At 42.2% G+C, this 17,474-nt stretch overlaps 1 protein-coding gene across 10 annotated transcripts in view; it reads left to right on the top strand.

Moving 5' to 3' along the window:
• Positions 1 to 17,474, top strand: part of LOC140713961 (A disintegrin and metalloproteinase with thrombospondin motifs 3-like) — a 420,377-nt gene that overhangs the window by 60,885 nt on the left and 342,018 nt on the right. For all 10 annotated transcript variants that reach the window (XR_012095817.1, XM_073024651.1, XM_073024664.1 and 7 more), the window contains exon 4: positions 13,195 to 13,354. Coding sequence is in view for 9 of the 10 variants with exons in the window: in XM_073024651.1 (XP_072880752.1) it covers positions 13,195 to 13,354 (160 nt within the window). In the remaining variant the exon portion in view is untranslated. The remainder of the gene's footprint in view (positions 1 to 13,194; positions 13,355 to 17,474) is intronic.

The raw sequence follows: 17,474 nt of genomic DNA, 5'->3' as shown, positions 1-17,474 counted from the left end.
CTTTATTGCAAAATATTGATTAAGCTTGTTGGAATTGTATAGTGTTGATATAAACCTAGGATGAGAAGTATTCTTTGAGGATTAATTGAGGAAGTTTGATCTATGTTTACTGGAATTTAAAGAGAAGATTTGAGTGTGATTGATAGAATGGATTCTAAGGTGCTGCAACATGCTTTCTTATACTACAGAATTTAGAATAAAAGGGGTAGAGCATTAGAATAAGGCTTAGATGAAATTTTCTTTATTTTGATGCTCAGTCTCTGCATACTGAACATGAGGGGATTCGAAGGATATGGGACAGGGTAGGAAGGTGAAGATCACCTGTATCTTACTGAATGATACAGCAGGCTCTAGTGAAACAAACACTCCTATCTTCATTTACAGTACAATGTACTTGAGTCCCTACAAGTTACTTTTCAACCTAAAAGATCTTGACCACTGAATCCTATTTCAGAATATAGGATTGGAAGATGTAGAATCCTTGTGGGTCAAGTAAAGAAACTGATAGGAGTTATATATAGGCCTCCGAATGGTAGGATGTGGAGTATAAATTACAATGGGAGAAAGACAAACAATATAAAAATAAATATATTACAATAGTCTGGGTGATTTTAATATGCAGAGAGATTGAGAAAATCTTTTTTGTGCTGGATCGCAAGAGATAGGAGCAGTTTGTGGTTGGGAAAATACAATTAATGATTGGGTGTTGTGTAATGACTTGAGGGAGCTTAAAGTAAAGGAACCCTTAAGAGGCAGTGGTCATACTATGATGAAATTCATCCTGCAGCTTGAGAGGGAGAAATTAAAATCAGATGCATCAGTATTACACTGGAGTAAAGGGATCTACAATGTCATGGGAGAAGAGCTGGCTAAAATTGATTGGAAGGGACTCTTAACAGGGATGATGACAGTGAAGCAATGGCTGGTGTTTCTGGGACAAATTCGGAAGATGCAGGTTAGATACATCCCAAAGAAGTAGTAGTATTCTAAAAGGAGGATGAGGGAACTGTGGCTGACAAGGGAAGTCAAAGACAAAATAAAAGCAAAAGTGAGGGTATACAATATAGCAAAGATTAGCGGGGAAGCTTATACAAACCAACAGAAGGCAATTAGAAATATGATGGTAAGCTAGCCAATAATGTACAGAGATAACAAAATTTTTTTCAGATATATAAAGAGCAAAAGAGAGGCTTGAGTGGATATTGGACCGCTAGAAAATTATGCTGGAGAGGTAGTAATGGGGGTCAGAAAAATGGCAGATGAACTCAAAAGTATTTTGCAGTAATATCCTCTGTGGTAGACTCCTGCAATATGTCAGAATTCAAGAGTATTGGGGAGCGGAAGTGAGTGTAGTTACTATTGCTGAAGAGAAGGTTCTGGGAAGATGAAAGGTCTGAAGGTAGACAGGTATCCTGGAACAAATGAACAACACTCCAAGGTTCTAAAAGAAGAGGCTGAAAGATTGTGGAGCATTAGTAATGATCTTTCCAGCATCACTAGATTCTGGAATGGTTCCAGTTGACTGGAAATTTGCAAATATCACTCCACTCTTTATACAGGAAGGTAGGCAAAAGAAAGGAATTTATAGACCAGTTAGATTGAAACAGTGGTTGGTAAGATCCTGGGCTTCATTATTAGGGATGTGGTTTAAGGGTACATAGAGGCTCATGATAAAGTAGACCAAAGTCAGCATGGTTTCCTTAAGGGGTAATCTTGCATGATATATCTGTTCTAATTCTTTGAGGAAATAACACACAGGATAGACCAAAGTAGAGTCAGTGGATGTTGTTTATTTGGATTTTCAGAAGGCTGCTAATCAATAAATTTTTCTGTAATACCTTTACAAGAAAGATACTTGTATGGACAGAAGATTGGCTGACTGGCAGAAAGCAAAAAGTGGGAGTACCGGGAGCCTTTTCTAGTCGGCTGCTGGTGATTGGTGGTGTTCTGCAGGGATTGGCATTGCAACCACTTTTTTCGTGTTAAGTGTCAGTGATTTGGATGATGTAGTTGATGGCTCCGTGGCCACATTTACAGATTATTCAAAGATAGGTGGAGAGGCAGGTAGCAGTGATGAAGCAGGAATTCTGCAAAAAGGATTTAGGCAGGTTAGGAGAATAGACAAATAAGTAGGAGATGGAATATAGTGTAGGGAAGTGTGTGGTCATGTTCTTCAGTAGAAAGAATAAAGGGATTGACTATTTTCTAAGCTGGCAGAAATTTCAGGTCCAAGGTTCAAGGGGACTTGGAAGGCCTTATGCAGGATTCCCTAAAGGTTAACTTGCAGGTTGAGTCAGTGGTAAGGAAGGTGAGTACAATGTTAGCATTCCTTTCAAGAAGACTAGCATATAAAAGGAAGGATATAATGCTGAGACTTTATAAGATGTGAGCAGTTCTGAAAATACATGCTGGCATTAGAGAGCGACTAGAGGAGGTTCATGAAAATGAACCCGGGAATGAAAAGGGTTAATGTATGAGTAACATCTGATGTCTCTGGGCCTGCATTCGCTGAATGTTAAAGATTGAGGGGAGATCTCATTGAAACCTACCAAATATTGAAAGGTGTAAGTAGAGTGGATGTGGAGAGCCTGTTCCCTCTAGTAAGTCTAGGACTAAAGGGCACAGCCTCTGAAATGAAGGGTGTCACTTTAGAACAGATGAGGAGGAATTTCTTTGGGCAGACATGGTAAATCTGTGGAATTCATTGCCACAGACAGCTATAGAGGCCAAGTCATTGGATATATTTAAAGCATAGATTGATAGGTTCTTAATTAGCAAGGGCGTTAAAGAAGGCAGGAGAATAATTTGAGAGGGATAATAAATCAGCCATGATGCAGACTCAATAGGCTGAATGGCCTAATTTTGCCTTGCGTTTATCAAGATCAATATTTTATATAAGATTTCCATGGTTGGTGATTTGTTTTTAAGATTTTCATGGAGTTTTCATGGAAATGAAGTTTGGAATTTATGCAAAATTGGCATTCCTTGCTTTGGCATTTTGTCCAACTGTGTAATCTTACCAAAGCAGATTGATTCAATAATTCCCTGAAGGGAGCCAAGCTTGCTGCAGTATTGAAGTATGGGGTGCTGAATTGTTTCTTCTGATTAATATTGGAATTAACTGAAACATTGATTTAATTACCTGGAATATCCTCAAAAATCTCTCTGGCTCTGTTGCTGATATCTTGACATGAATCTTATTTACATCAGTCAAAAAAGAGCAGTTTTACAATGACAGAATAATTGAAATTTTAAGTCTCTGCAGAAATTGTAGGTTTCTTTGGTAATGCCTCACAGGCATAAGATTTCCACCAACTAGACACACAAAAGATACCAGATGAATGGAAATGCCTTAACCTGCTAGACACAATATATCCATGGTTGACTGTGTATCACCATTCTGTCACTGTTATTGGGCAAAAACCCAGGTTAGCAAGTTTTCAGATGACATCAAATTCTGTGGTATAGTGGACTACAAAAATAGTTAACTAAAATTACAACAGGTTCTCGAGTAACTGGAAAAGTTGGGCGAAGGAGCAGTAGATGGAAATTAAGTGCAAAAGTGTTGATTCTGGTTTAAGATGGTTCTGGTGAAGCACAGTGATGACTTGCTGGCAGCAAACACAACTATTAACTGTTCATTGCTCACACTTTGTCTCAAAAATGATCTGGGCAGTTAGTAGTCTCTAACTTCCATTTTGGGGTTCCGCTTTTGAACCAGCTGTCATTTTTGCAGTGTGAATGAAGACAAAAAGGTGCAGGAATGTTGCAGACATCCCACCTTGCAAAAATTCATTTCAGGGATGTAGTGTAGTGGTTTCTCGTGCCCCACAAATGACCAAGAGACGCAGAAGATTCTTCAAGAAGTATTAAACTTTAATTTGCAAATCAAAGCTGAGACAGTCATTGAGCTAGTCGCTGATTGCCCACCGATCCTTGGACATAGCATTTTTTTATAGCAATCTCCTGGTTTAGTTGCATTAGCATATCCAATACCGACGGTCTATGGTTGCGTATCACAGGTACATCCGCCACTATTGTTTCTACCCATTGACTTAATCATGTTCTAATCTACATCTCTTGGCTACCTCTCATTAACACACCATTGTCTTCTTACATTCTTAAGATTTCATTCTCTAGCAAATAGCAAGTTCAAAGCTGACTAAATAGTTTTGGTTACACAGCAAACAATTTCAACTTTTATACTCCAATATACCCCCCCTTTGAGACCCAGAGGGTCTCACACAGAGAAAGAAGACTAAGAGTCTGCGCACAAAAGCCCCAATAAACTCAAGCACTTATTCCCAAATCTCGGGTTAAACTATAATTTTCTGCGCCAAGACCTTAAAGTATTCTCTCCCTGTTACCCTGGGCCGCTGAGCCAAAAACCTGTCCCTCTGTACCTGAGACAGGGAAAAAGACTCAGAAGCCCTTACAATCTACTCCCACATTGTTGTTTTGCTCTTGTTCATCCTGCAGGTGTTGTAGACTGTAACGATACATTTTCGGTGTTTCTTTCTCCACTAAGCTTGCTTCAGTAATTGCCACGAGCATTGGAAATTGTTTGGTTGCAGCACGCACTACAAGAGACTTGAGACAAGGAAGAAAACAGCACAGCACAAGCGCAAAGCTCAACAACACAATACTGACAGTTATTGCTATTTTAGTCAGCCATGCTCCCCATCCTCCGAGTCTACTTTCCAATCATCAAAGAACTGATGTTCAAATCCTGCATTCTGTTTGACCTCCGTCCGCAGATTCTTTAATTTATTCGTTGCTCTGGTGAAAGACCCTTCTGGGCTAGTATTGTTCGGTATGAAAGTGCAGCATTGTTCTCCAAACATTACACACACACCCCCTTTTTCTGCCAAAAGCCAATCCAGTACCTGTCTGTTTTGCCACGCCATCCTGCTAGTTGCATCCAGCTGTTGCCCTAAGGCCTCCAGTGCATCATCGGTGTAGTTGATGAATCTCTGTTGATTGTAGTCTATATAGTTTATCCATTCAACATTTTTGCTTACCCCTATCACAGGTATGATAGCTTCCCAGCCTGCAGCAATCTCATTCCGCGCCTTGAATTCGTGAGGTATACCTCTCGGCTGTCCTATACTGTCAATCTGGATTGTCAGGTCAGGGTCATATTTTCTCTTCTGCCGTAGCAGAGTCCGCTGCTCAGGGAAATTAGCGTTGGACTGTACTTCAGGGGACATTATAACTTTCTGAAGCAGCATGACACGCGTACATGTTCCTGCCCAATTGAGGGGGAGCGTAGATCTCAGACCTCCTTCCTGTCCACACAGCCACCAAGTGTCTGCTAATGGGATAGTCTGAAGACTCCATTGCACCCTCAGGAGGAGGGGAACCCATCAAGTGTCTTTTACCTGGGGTTACATCCCACGTCTGAGTGCAGTTGCCTCGGAAGTGGCCAACTGGGTGAGTGCCCACCCGCATGAAACATTTATAATTCAGATGGTCCTGCATTATAAGCTGTTGCAGTGTAGGTGTCTGGCTTCTTTTATTTATAGCCCATGGTCTGCTGTAATTGCATTCAGAGGCAAGCTTGCTTTGATCAAACTTGGGGCACATTGGTGCATTGTTCATACAGTTTTGATAGCAGGGATCTGCTTCAACGCAAATCCTCATGACACAAGCCCTACCCGGACCTGGACACTGTCGTTCGCATTGCTCCCTATGCTCTCTTCGCCACCACGTGCAAGTGGAGGAGTTATAAGGCATGGGAACTACATGTTGAGTGGGGCTTTCTCTTGAGCACAGGTAACAATTCTGTTTCTTCATCATTCCTGCCGTGTAAGTTGCCCATTGATACCATTGATCAGTATTTGTCTGTATCCATGGCGAGGAGGTAAGTGTTGTGCTCCTCTTACTTCTTTTCTGTAGGTTACCAGTCCCATTCCATATCTGCCACACTAATGGTTCCCAAGTCTGCACTGGAGTATGTGGGTGCTTTGTCCCCAGGGGCACGACTGGTCGTTCCCAGCTCCTCCCCATTATCTGAAGAAGCCCTACTATTCACCACTACATCCTGAGGGTTTTCAGGCCCGTCCTCAGAATCAAAAATTTCCCTTACCAATTGATCAAACTCCTGAGGTGCAGTGTCAGCTTCTTGTTCCTCCTGTCTGTCTCCTGCTAACTGTTCTTCCGCATCACTTACCTCGGACACTTCACCTGATTGCCCTTGCAGGACTGCCCTCGTGCAGTGGTTCAGATGGTACCAGGTGGAGCGTCCTTCTACCTGAACTGCGGTGGGTGATGCCTTGGTCACCGTAAAGGGTCCTTCCCTTCTTGGCTAGTTCCACTTTCTCCAAAAATCTCGCACGTAAACCTGGTCTCCTGGTTTAATCGGTCCTTCCCCTTGTACGGTCTCCGGCTCTTTCTGTTTTTCCTGGGCATAAATAGACCTATGTATCATAGTTAGCTGCTGCATGTATTGTTTCAATTCTACTTCCAATTGTTCCAAACTAGGTCCCTTATACGGCCCTCTCCTCTGGGGCACTGGCATGGGCCTCCCAGTGAGCATCTCATGCGGTGTTAGGCATGTCATTCGATTAGTTTGCATGCGGTAACTCATCAATGCTAAAGGTAAAGCATCGACCCAATTAAGTTTAGTGTCTGCACAAATTTTGTTCAGTTTGGCTTTCAGGGTTCCAGTAATTCTCTCTACCATGCCCTGCGACTGAGGGTGGTATACACATCCAAATCTTTGCTTTATTCTCAGCGCCTGTAGTACCAGTTTGACCACCTTCTGGATAAAAGCTGAACCATTGTCTGAGCTAACTTCTGTAGGTATTCCAAACCTTGGGATCACTTCAATTGTCAGAAATTTTACCACTGTCTTTGCCCCTTGATCTCTTGAAGGTACCGCCTCTACCCATCTGCTAAATTGATCAATTACTACCAGCATGTATCTTTTCCCTCTCACTGTCTTTATCATGTCTACGTAATCGATCACTAGATGTTTAAATGGTCCTTCAGGTACAGGAATGTGACCTATTGGGGTTGTAATTCCCTTCCGAACATTATTCTGTGCGCATACCTCGCACTGTGACAAGACAAAGTCCACTGAAGCCTGTAAATAAGGTGACCAAAAACCATCCTTCTTTATTTGCTTTATCACTTCCCCCCTTGCACAATGGTCAATCCCATGCGCTTCTGAAATCAGAATCGTCAGTAGAGGGGTGGGCGCTACCAACAAACCGTCTTCCGTGCTCCACAAGCCTTCCGGGTTCTACTTGGCCCCCCTTCGTCTCCACATTGTCTGTTCGGCCAAAGTTGCCTAACCTTGTATTTCAATTAGGTCCTCTACCAGAGGTTCTGGAGCTAGGCTTACCTGGGGGGCAATGACAGCTGATGTACATCCAGACGCTTTTCTGGCTGCCTCGTCCGCAGCTTGATTTCCCTTTGTTATTACATCATTTCCCTTTTTATGTGCCTGGCATTTTACTATAGCCAATGCTTTAGGTTTCATTATGGCTTTTATTAAGTCTAGAATTTGCTGACAATGTTGTATGGGATCTCCACTACTTTTTTTAAAAACCTCTCTGCTTCCACACTGCCCCGAACAAATGGCATACTCCATGAGCATATGCCGAATCAGTATAGATGTCTACTTTCTCACCTTCCATCATTTCACACGCAGCTGTCAGGGCTTTGATTTCCGCTAGTTGGGCGGAACACGGTTGGGGACAGGACTCCATCCTAATAATCTTATAGCTCGACTGAACCTGCTGCACTACTGAGAACCCTGCATGATTTCCATCATAATCCCTATAACAAGAGCCATCTACGAACAGAACCTTTTTATCTGCATCCTCTAGTGGTTCTGACCGTAAATCTGCTCTCAATTTGGCAAATGCCATCGTCTTCCCTACACAATCATGGGGTTCTCCTTCATAGCCCAAAGGGACAAAATCGGCTATATTACTGGTAGTGCATCTCTGTATAGTTATATCAGGAAATGTCACGAGCATCTGATACGCTGCTATCCTGGCTGGCGTCAGCACAAATTTCCCTCTTTCCAGCAATTCTGCTACTTTGTGGTGTGTGTACAGAGTCACAGGATAGCCCAGGGTTACAGATGATGCCTTTCCATATGCATAGTACAGTGCCGCCAATCCCTGATAACAGGGTGGATACCCCTGAGCCACCTCATCTAGTCTCGTACTGTAGTATGCTATCGGCTGCTTTGCTTTTCCTGTGCCTGTCTCCTGTGTTAGAACCGCTGTGACATAACCCTCCTGTCGGTTGGATACATACAAATGAAAAATCTTCTCGTAGTCAGGCAAAGCTAATGCTGGTGCTGACTGCAATTCCTGCTTAATAGTATTGAAAGCTATCTCCGCCTCTCCATTCCACTGTAAGCCGTTCTTCAAATTTGTATGTCCTGCTTCTTTCATTATCTTTCTCAAAGGTGCCACAATCTCAGCATATTCTCCTATCCAATCTGAGCTGTACCCTGCCATTCCCAAAAACGTCATCATCTGCCCTACGGTCTGGGGTTTGGGGGCCTTAGTTATTGCCTCAATCTGATATGGTGCTATCGCCTTCACTCCCTTGGATATTACCCTGCCTAAGTATTCCACTTGCTGCGTGCAAAATTGCAGTTTCTTTTTGGATACTTTATGTCCTCCGTGCGCCAGCTTCTCTAACAGAGTTATAGTGTCCTGCTCACACTGTTCCTGTGTCTTCTACATTCTTAAGATTTCATTCTCTAGCAAATAGCAAGTTCAAAGCTGACTACATAGTTTTGGTTACTCAGCAAACAATTTCAACTTTTATACTCCAATAGGAGCTGCTATCAATATGCAGGAGACTCCTGGAACTTCTGGGAGAGAAGCAAGAGGGTGAGAGTGAAGGAGTAAGGAATCTCGGAGAGAAGCCATTTTTGTTTACCTGCTCGGGGAAAAGAGACTAGATTGCCCAGGCACGTGACAGAGTGCCAAAGGTTTAAAAAGGCGAGAAATTTTCAAAGGTCTCTTTTAAATCGGAGCAAGAGGCTGAGAGTGAAGGAGTAAGAAATCTCGGAGAGAAGCCATTTTTGTTTGCCTGCTCGGGGAAAAGAGGCTGGACTGTGCAGGCGTGTGACATAGAGCACCAAAGGTTTAAAAGGCGACCACCATATACAGCATTGAGAGTGGGCAGTGGAGTGAGAGGGAGCAGAGTGGGATGGCTTTGGCTCAACAGGCTTTGGCGTGAATAGGCAGAGGCGAGGGTAGGTTCTAATAAGTTTTGTTTTGCTTGTTTAGAGTAGAGAGAATGCCAGGCAGGATGTTGGAATGCTCCTCTTGCAGGAAGTGCATCCAGCTGTAGCTCATAACAAACTGCATTAGGGAACTGGAGCAGGAGCTGGATGACCTCTGGATTGAGAGAATGAGGAGTTTATAGATAGTAGCTTCAGGGAGGTAGTTACACCAAAGGAGCAGGGAACAGGTAATTGGGTTACCAACAGGCGAGGGAAGGGGAAAGGGCAGGCAGAGCAGGGCTCCCCTGTGGCCATTCCCCTCAACAAGTATACAGATTTGGATACTGTTGGAGGGATGACTTACCTGGGACAAGCTGTGGCAGCTGGATCTCTGGCACTGAGTCTGGTTCTGCAGTACTAACCAGCCCTTTGGGACTTCACCTGAATGAAGAGAGAGCACAGAGATCGTGGACAAAATCCAGACAATTTCATCTCATGTCTCTTAATGTCTCTTAATAGCAATTATAGGCCTGTAAGTTTGACGTCAGTGGTGGGTAAATTAATGGAAAGTATTCTTAGAGATGGTATATATAATTATCTGGTTAGACAGGGTCTGATTAGGAACAGTCAGCATGGATTTGTGCGTGGAAGGTCATGTTTGACAAATCTTATTGAATTTTTTGACGAGCCCGTGTCGGTTAGGTGAGTTTTTTTTGGGTTTTTTGTTTTTTTTCTATTTTTCTATTTTTTGTATCTACCATGAGTCTGGGAGGCTAGTATATATGGATTATTAACTGTTTGTATTTGTATTCTAACCTATCAATTATGTACTCTCAAGCTCTCTATATTTGATGTTTTTCTTATGATTATTTGAAATTAATAAAAGGATTTTAAAAGAAAGTATTTTTTGAAGAGGTTACGAGGAAAGTTGACGAGGGTAAAGCAGTGGATGGTGTCTATATGGACTTCAGTAAGGCCTTTGACAGGGTTCCGCATGGAAGGTTAGTTAGGAAGGTTCAATCATTAGGTATTAATATTGAAGTAGTAAAATGGATTCAACAGTGGCTAGATGGGAGATGCCAGAGAGTAGTGGTGGATAACTGTTTGTCAGGTTGGAGGCCGGTGACTAGTGGTGTGCCTCAGGGATCTGTACTGGGTCCAATGTTGTTTGTCAGATACATTAATGATCTGGATGATGGGGTGGTAAATTGGTTTAGTCAGTATACAGATGATACTAAGATAGGTAGCGTTGTGGATAATGAAGTAGGTTTTTAAAGCTTGCAGAGAGATTTAGGCCAGTTGGAAGAGTGGGCTGAACGATGGCAGATGGAGTTTAATGCTGATAAGTGTGAGGTGCTACATTTTGGTAGGAATAATCCAAATAGGACATGCATGGTAAATGGTAGGGCATTGAGGAATGCAGTAGAACAGAGTGATCTAGGAATAATGGTGCATAGTTCCCTGAAGGTGGAATCTCATGTGGATAGGGTGGTGAAGAAAGCTTTTGGTATGCTGGCCTTTATAAATCAGAGCATTGAGTAAAGGAGTTGGGATGTAATGTTAAAATTTTACAAGGCATTGGTAAGGCTGAATTTGGAGTATTGTGTACAGTTCTGGTCATCGAATTATAGGAAAGATGTCAACAAAATAGAGAGAGTACAGAGAAGATTTACTAGAATGTTACCTGGGTTTCAGCACCTAAGTTACAGGGAAAGGTTGAACAAGTTAGGTTTTTATTCTTTGGAACGTAGAAGGTTGAGGGGGGACTTGATAGAGGTATTTGAAATTATGAGGGGGATAGATAGAGTTGATGTGGATAGGCTTTTTCCATTGAGAGTAGTGGTGATTCAAACAAGAGAACATGAGTTGAGACTTAGGGGGCAAAAGTTTAAGGGTAACATGAGGGGGAATTTCTTTACTCAGAGAGTGGTAGCTGTGTGGAACGAGCTTCCAGTAGAAGTGGTAGAGGCAGGTTCGGTATTGTCATTTAAAGAAAAATTGGATAGGTATATGGACAGGAAAGGAATGGAGGGTTATGGGCTGAGTGCGGGCCAGTGGGACTAGGTGACAGTAAGCCTTCGGCACTGACTAGAGAGCCGAGATGGCCTGTTTCCGTGCTGTAATTGTTATATGGTTATATGATGTCATTAAGCTGGAAAGAGCGCAGAGAAACATCATAGTGATGGTTTCCGGGATAGAGGGTTTTTTGTAATGAGAGCCTGGGTAAACTGTTTTTCCTGGAGTGTGTGCCGCAGACTGACAGGTGTATAATATGAGAGCCTGGATAAACTGCTTTTTTACCTGGAGTGTGAGTGTCTAGGCTGAGAGGTGTATAAGATCATGAGGATTGTAGACAGGGAGCATTTTCATTATTTTTCCAGGGTAGAGGAGTCTAAATCAAGAGGGTACAGGTTTAAGGTGAGAGAGGAAACGCATGAGATCTGAGGTGATGGGTATATGGATTGAGATTGTAGAGGCTGCTGAAATTACAATATTTAAAAGGAATAGAGGGACACAGGCCTATAGGGATCTCGTTCAGCCAGCACTCTACCTGCTAACTGAAGGGAATGGCTCTGTGCTCCATTTGACTCTTTGACACTACAGGGTGAACCCATTTGTGTCCGTGAAGGGTGGCCATTAGCTATAACAATGTATGGATTGGAATCACCTGGTGATGCTGAAAATTGTAACATAGGAAGTATTAAAACAAGTGGAGTAAATCATAATTATTCTTTGTCAAACAGATGACATAAAGTAAAGAGAGCAAGAAAAGTTAAAGCTTTAAGCCCTGGTGACCAAATAATTTATTACACAGAAAGTGACGATAAAAGCATTTTCAAATGGCGGTTTTGTGTCCTGGATGCTAGAGGGCTTATTTGACTCAGGACATTGCCTGAATGCTTTACTCTATTGCTGCTGGTTAATTTAAGACTCTTTGGGAGTAGTGGGAGAGGGAGAGAGTTGAGAGGGATCAGTGAAGTGATGGGTTGGTGTTCAGTGGTTGGTGCTGTAGGTGACTACAGACAATAAACCATGTAACAGTTCTATTGCCCAGTAACAGGCACTTGCATCCTCAATGTTTCACCAAACTAATTGGTTGAATTATGTCCACAACCCTAAATTTGTCCAACCTCTCCACATAACGCACATCCTCCAATCCAGGCAGCATCCTCATAAACCTCTTCTGCATCCTCCCCAATGCCTCCCCGTGCTTCCGAGAATGGGGTGCCTAGAATCGAATGCAATTCTCCACAAGTGACCTAACCAAAATTTTATAAAATTACAGCTTGACTTCTGAACTCTTGAATTCAGTGCCTTGATGAGTAAACGCAAACATGCTATGTACCTTCGGTACTGCTCTTTTTCAGCTCTAAACTCTTTCCCAAGGGGAAAAAAGGAAGGACCATTTCTGTGCTGTATAACTATGACTCTGATGTGCAAAAGGCACTTAAACAGGCATTGAACAGGAAGAGCTTAGACTCTAAACTCTTTCCTATTTGTTCGCTGCACAACTATGACTCTGACTTGCAAAGTACAATATATCCTAGGAAGTGCCACAAGAATTTATGGTGTGATGCAGAATTTTCCCCTTGATAAATTCTCTTCATGTTGCTCTGAGAAAGGCAGTGTGACCTGATCTATTTTTTTTTATGGCAAGTGTTTTTCAACGTTAGTAAAATTAGAACTATTGAGGTGAGGGTGAATTTGCATTTGGAAAATTAAAAAAAATCAGGTGCCTCCCTCACCCATCCTGCACTAATACTTGGTGTTAAAATGATATATTTTAATTCAAATGGGAGATACAACATGGTAACAGGCCCTTCCGGCTCAGTTGTGCCCATGTGACCAATTAAATAACCAGTGTCTTTGGAATGTGGGAGGAAACCAGAGCCCCCAGAGGAAACCTAAGCAAGAACATACAATTAAACTCCTTACAGACAGCGGCGGGATGTATTTTAGATTTGAGTCTAACCTGGTTTTGACCTTCTCATTAGGCTGGCATGATCCGAACAGATCAAGGGGAATATTTTATCGAGCCACTCGAAAAGGGAAAGCAAGCAGAGGAAGAGGAGAAAGGTCGAGTTCACGTGGTGTACCGCAGGTCAGCTTTCCAGCGCTCGCATCCTGAAATCGCTGATGACTTTCATCCAGCAGGTTTGTGTCTGGTCCAAAGCTTGGCGTAGCATTTCTTCAATCTGCTTGCTCATCAGAAAATAATTATTTAATAGACGATGAAATGTAGAAAATGACTTTTTTGAATTATTTTACTAACAGGAGTCAGCAGCTTAATATAGTTAAAGGTAACTGCTAAATATTAATTTTTCTTTAGCATAATCTGACACTGATAAGTGGCAATAAGCTGATTTTCCAAAGTGTTTCCCAACTCATTTTCCCTATAAGTACACAGTTTTATTCTTGCCATGCAAATAGCAGCAGTGAACAACTGAACAAAGCTGAGCAGCTCAGTGAGGTGGCATAGCACTGGACATGCCATTGTGTGTTCTTGTGGGCTGCATGGACGGGGTGAGTGCTCACAGGATTGTCATTCAAGAAATGGATCTCACAGGAAGGATTTTCTTAGTTCATGGAATGTGCTTTCCCCGAGATATGCTGGGCAGTTGGAGGCTTGAAGATTGTGGAAGACGTGCTTGAAGCTTGTGAGGGTTTTTTTTCCAGTTTGTTTAGCAGAGAGCCAGCTTCTTTATGTAACCATGTTTGTGATGTTTTGGGAACATTGCGGCAAGAGAGCTTAGAGTTCTTCATGAGGGTTTTCATCCCCTAATTCCAGTCAGCTTTTAAAGCAGGTTAACTTTATCACATATGTATTGAAATATCAAAACACACAGGGAAATGCGTTGTTTGGGTCAAATCAAATCAGGATTGTGCTGGGGTCAGCCCGCAAGTGTCACTATGCTTCCTGCATCAGCACTGCATCCCCACAACTCACCAAACCTAACTTTACATCTTTGGAATATCAGAGGAAAGTGGAGCACCAAGGAGAAACTCGCACCGAACATACACATTCCTTACAGACTGCAGCAGGAACTGAATCCTTGTCAGCAAGCGATTGCGTGCTGGCCCCAAAAAGAATCTGACAGTGTTTGTGACACTGACATGATTTTAACATGTAATCTGGAGTTAGATGTGCTACTGTTGTGCCATGAGTTCGGCATTGGAGCATGATGACTTCTTTTGGATACATTTACAATCACCAAATTGTGTGCCACCATAATCCTTTTCCTAGGAACCAGAAAGGTTGATACTGCCACTCTCAAATGGCAGAGGATATCTAATGAGAAATAATCTATAAAAAATGGTTCACTACTGAAAAGTAATGACATTTAACAAGAGAAAGAAATGAGAGGGAATATAATGATAATTGAGAGGACTAGGGGTGTTATAATAACTATAGAAATGAAAATGGAAAATGTTGCAGATACTGGAAATCATAACTACAGAGGAAAATGTTTCAAATGTCAGCAGGTCAGGTAGTTTGTGTGAAGGAGAAGCAGAGTTAACATTTTAGATTGAAGACTGTCAGAAGGTTTCAGTATGACAGATACAGCTGTTATTGAAAGAGTGACAAGTAGAAATCCTTTTAGCAGTTGTCATAAAAGAGGGAATGCAAGCAGAAGGGAAGAGGTTAAAATAAATTTGGTACACTGGAGTAGTGCTAAGAAGAGAATTATTGCTTGTGTCTGGTCTGGTCTGGTCTGACTAAATCGCCAGATAGTAAATCATTTGGTAGATGAGGAATCTGTATTAACCATGGAAAATCCTGAGGAGGATATACAAGGAGATAATTCCTTTTTCAGTAGAAATCAACCAATAAATTTCAAGTCATAAATATGTTTGCTGAAGTGGTATTTCATTACAAAATTACAGAGAAATGAACTTGAAAGTCAAAATCTGTTCCCCTGGATAGAAATGTTAACACCAGAGGACGTGCTTTAAAGTTAGGGGGGAGTTTAAAGGTGATGTGAGTAGCAAGTTTTTATGCAGAGAGTGGTAGATACCTGGAATAGTCTACTAGAGTTTGGTGGAAGTTGAGGCTTTTAGATATTCACCTGAATATGAAGGGATTTGGATGAGAAAGAGGAGGAGAACATTCAGTACCTGCACAATGTTGTGGGACAAATTGCCTGCCCAGTGCTGTATCAGTGCTAAATCTTGAAAATCTCTCTTTACAAGGTGGGGAAAAATCCAGTTACGAAGGTGGATAAGGTGTTTGACAAATTTACTGGAGTTCTTTGAGGATATAACAAGCGCAGTGGCAGAGGACAGAGGGGAACAGATGGACATTACTTACTTGGATTGCCAGAAGGCGTTCGATAAGGTGCCACACAAAAGCCTTATCCAGTCGTTAAGGATGCATAGAGTTGGGAGAGATGTATTAGCATGGATAGAGGATTGGTTAGCCAATAGAAAGCAGAGAGTTGGGATACGTGGGTGTTACTCCAGTTGGCAATCAATGGTGCGCAGTGTGCCACAGGGGTCAGTGCAGGGCCCACAACTGTTCACGATATATTTTAATGATCTGGAAGAGGGGGCCGAGTGTAGTGTATCAAAGTTTGCTGATGACACAAAATTGAGTGGAAAAGCAAATTGTGTGCAGAGTCTGCAAAGACATATAGATAGGTTAAGTGAGTGGGCAACGGTCTGGTAGATAGAGGACAATGTTGGCAAATATGAGGTCATCCACTTTGGAAGGAAACATGGAAGACCAGATTATTATTCAAATACTAAAAGATTGAAGCATGCTGCTATGCAGAAGGAGTTGGGAGTGCTTCTGCTTGAATCACAAAAGGATGGTTTGCAGTTGCAGCAGAGTCTCATGAAGGCAAATGGAATCTTGGCCCTCATTGCTACAGGGATTGAATTCAAGGGCAGAGAGGTTATGCTGCAACTGTACAGGATACTGGTGAGGCTGCATCTGGAGTACTGTGTGCAGTTCTGGTCTCCTTATATGAGGAAGGACATAGTGGCTTTGGAGGCAGTGCAGAGGAGGTTAACCAGGTTGATCCCAGAAATGAGGGGTTAGACTATAAGAGGAGATTGAGTTACCCAGGACTGTACTTGCTAGAATTTACCATATAAACATATAACAATTACAGCATGGAAACAGGCCATCTTGGCCCTTCTAGTCCATGCTGAACGCTTACTCTCATCTAGTCCCACCTACCTGCACTCAGCCCATAACCCTCCATTCCTTTCCTGTCCATATACCTATCCAATTTTTTTTAAAATGAGAAAATAGAACCTGCCTCTACACTTCTACTGGAAGCTCGTTCCACACAGCTACCATTCTCTGAGTAAAGATGTTCCCCCTTGTGTTACCCCTAAACTTTTGCCCCCTAACTCTCAACTCATGTCCTCTTGTTTGAAACTCCCCTACTCTCAATGGAAAAAGCCTATCCACGTCAACTCTGTCTATCCCCCTCATAATTTTAAATGCCTCTATCAAGTCCCCCCTCAACCTTCTACGCTCCAAAGAATAAAGACCTAACTTGATCAAAATTTCTCTGTAACTTAGGTGCTGAAACCCAGGTAACGTTCTAGTAAATCTCCTCTGTACTCTCTCTATTTTGTTGACAACTTTCCTATAATTTGGTGACCAGAACTGTACACAATACTCCAAATTTGGCTTCACCAATGCCTTGTACAATTTTAACATTACATCCCAACTCCTATACTCAATGCTCCGATTTATAAAGGCCAGCATACCAAAAGCTTTTTTCACCACCCTATCCACATGAGATTCCACTTTCAGAGAACTATGCACCATTATTCCTAGATCACTCTGTTCTACTGCATTCCTCAATGCCCTATCATTTACCATGTATGTCCTATTTTGATTATTCCTACCAAAATGTAGCACCTCACGCTTATCAGCATTAAACTCCATCTGCCATCTTTCAGCCCACTCTTCTAACTGGCCTAAATCTCTCTGCAAACTTTGAAAACCTACTTCATTATCCACAACGCCACCTACCTTAGTATCATCTGCATACTTACTAATCCAATTTACCATCCCATCATCCAGATCATTAATGTATATGACAAACAACATTGGACCCAGTGCAGATCCCTGAGGCACACCACTAGTCACCGGCCTCCAACCTGACAAACAGTTATCCACCACTACTCTCTGGCATCTTTCATCCAGCCACTGTTGAATCCATTTTACTACTTCAATATTAATAGCTAACGATTGAACCTTCCTAACAAACCTGTGTAGAAGCTAGTCAAAGGCCTTACTGAAGTCCATATAGAC

The sequence above is a fragment of the Hemitrygon akajei genome, chromosome 2 (assembly GCF_048418815.1).
Source record: "Hemitrygon akajei chromosome 2, sHemAka1.3, whole genome shotgun sequence".
NCBI lineage: Eukaryota > Metazoa > Chordata > Chondrichthyes > Myliobatiformes > Dasyatidae > Hemitrygon > Hemitrygon akajei.
This window is presented reverse-complemented; position numbering and strand designations above follow the sequence as displayed.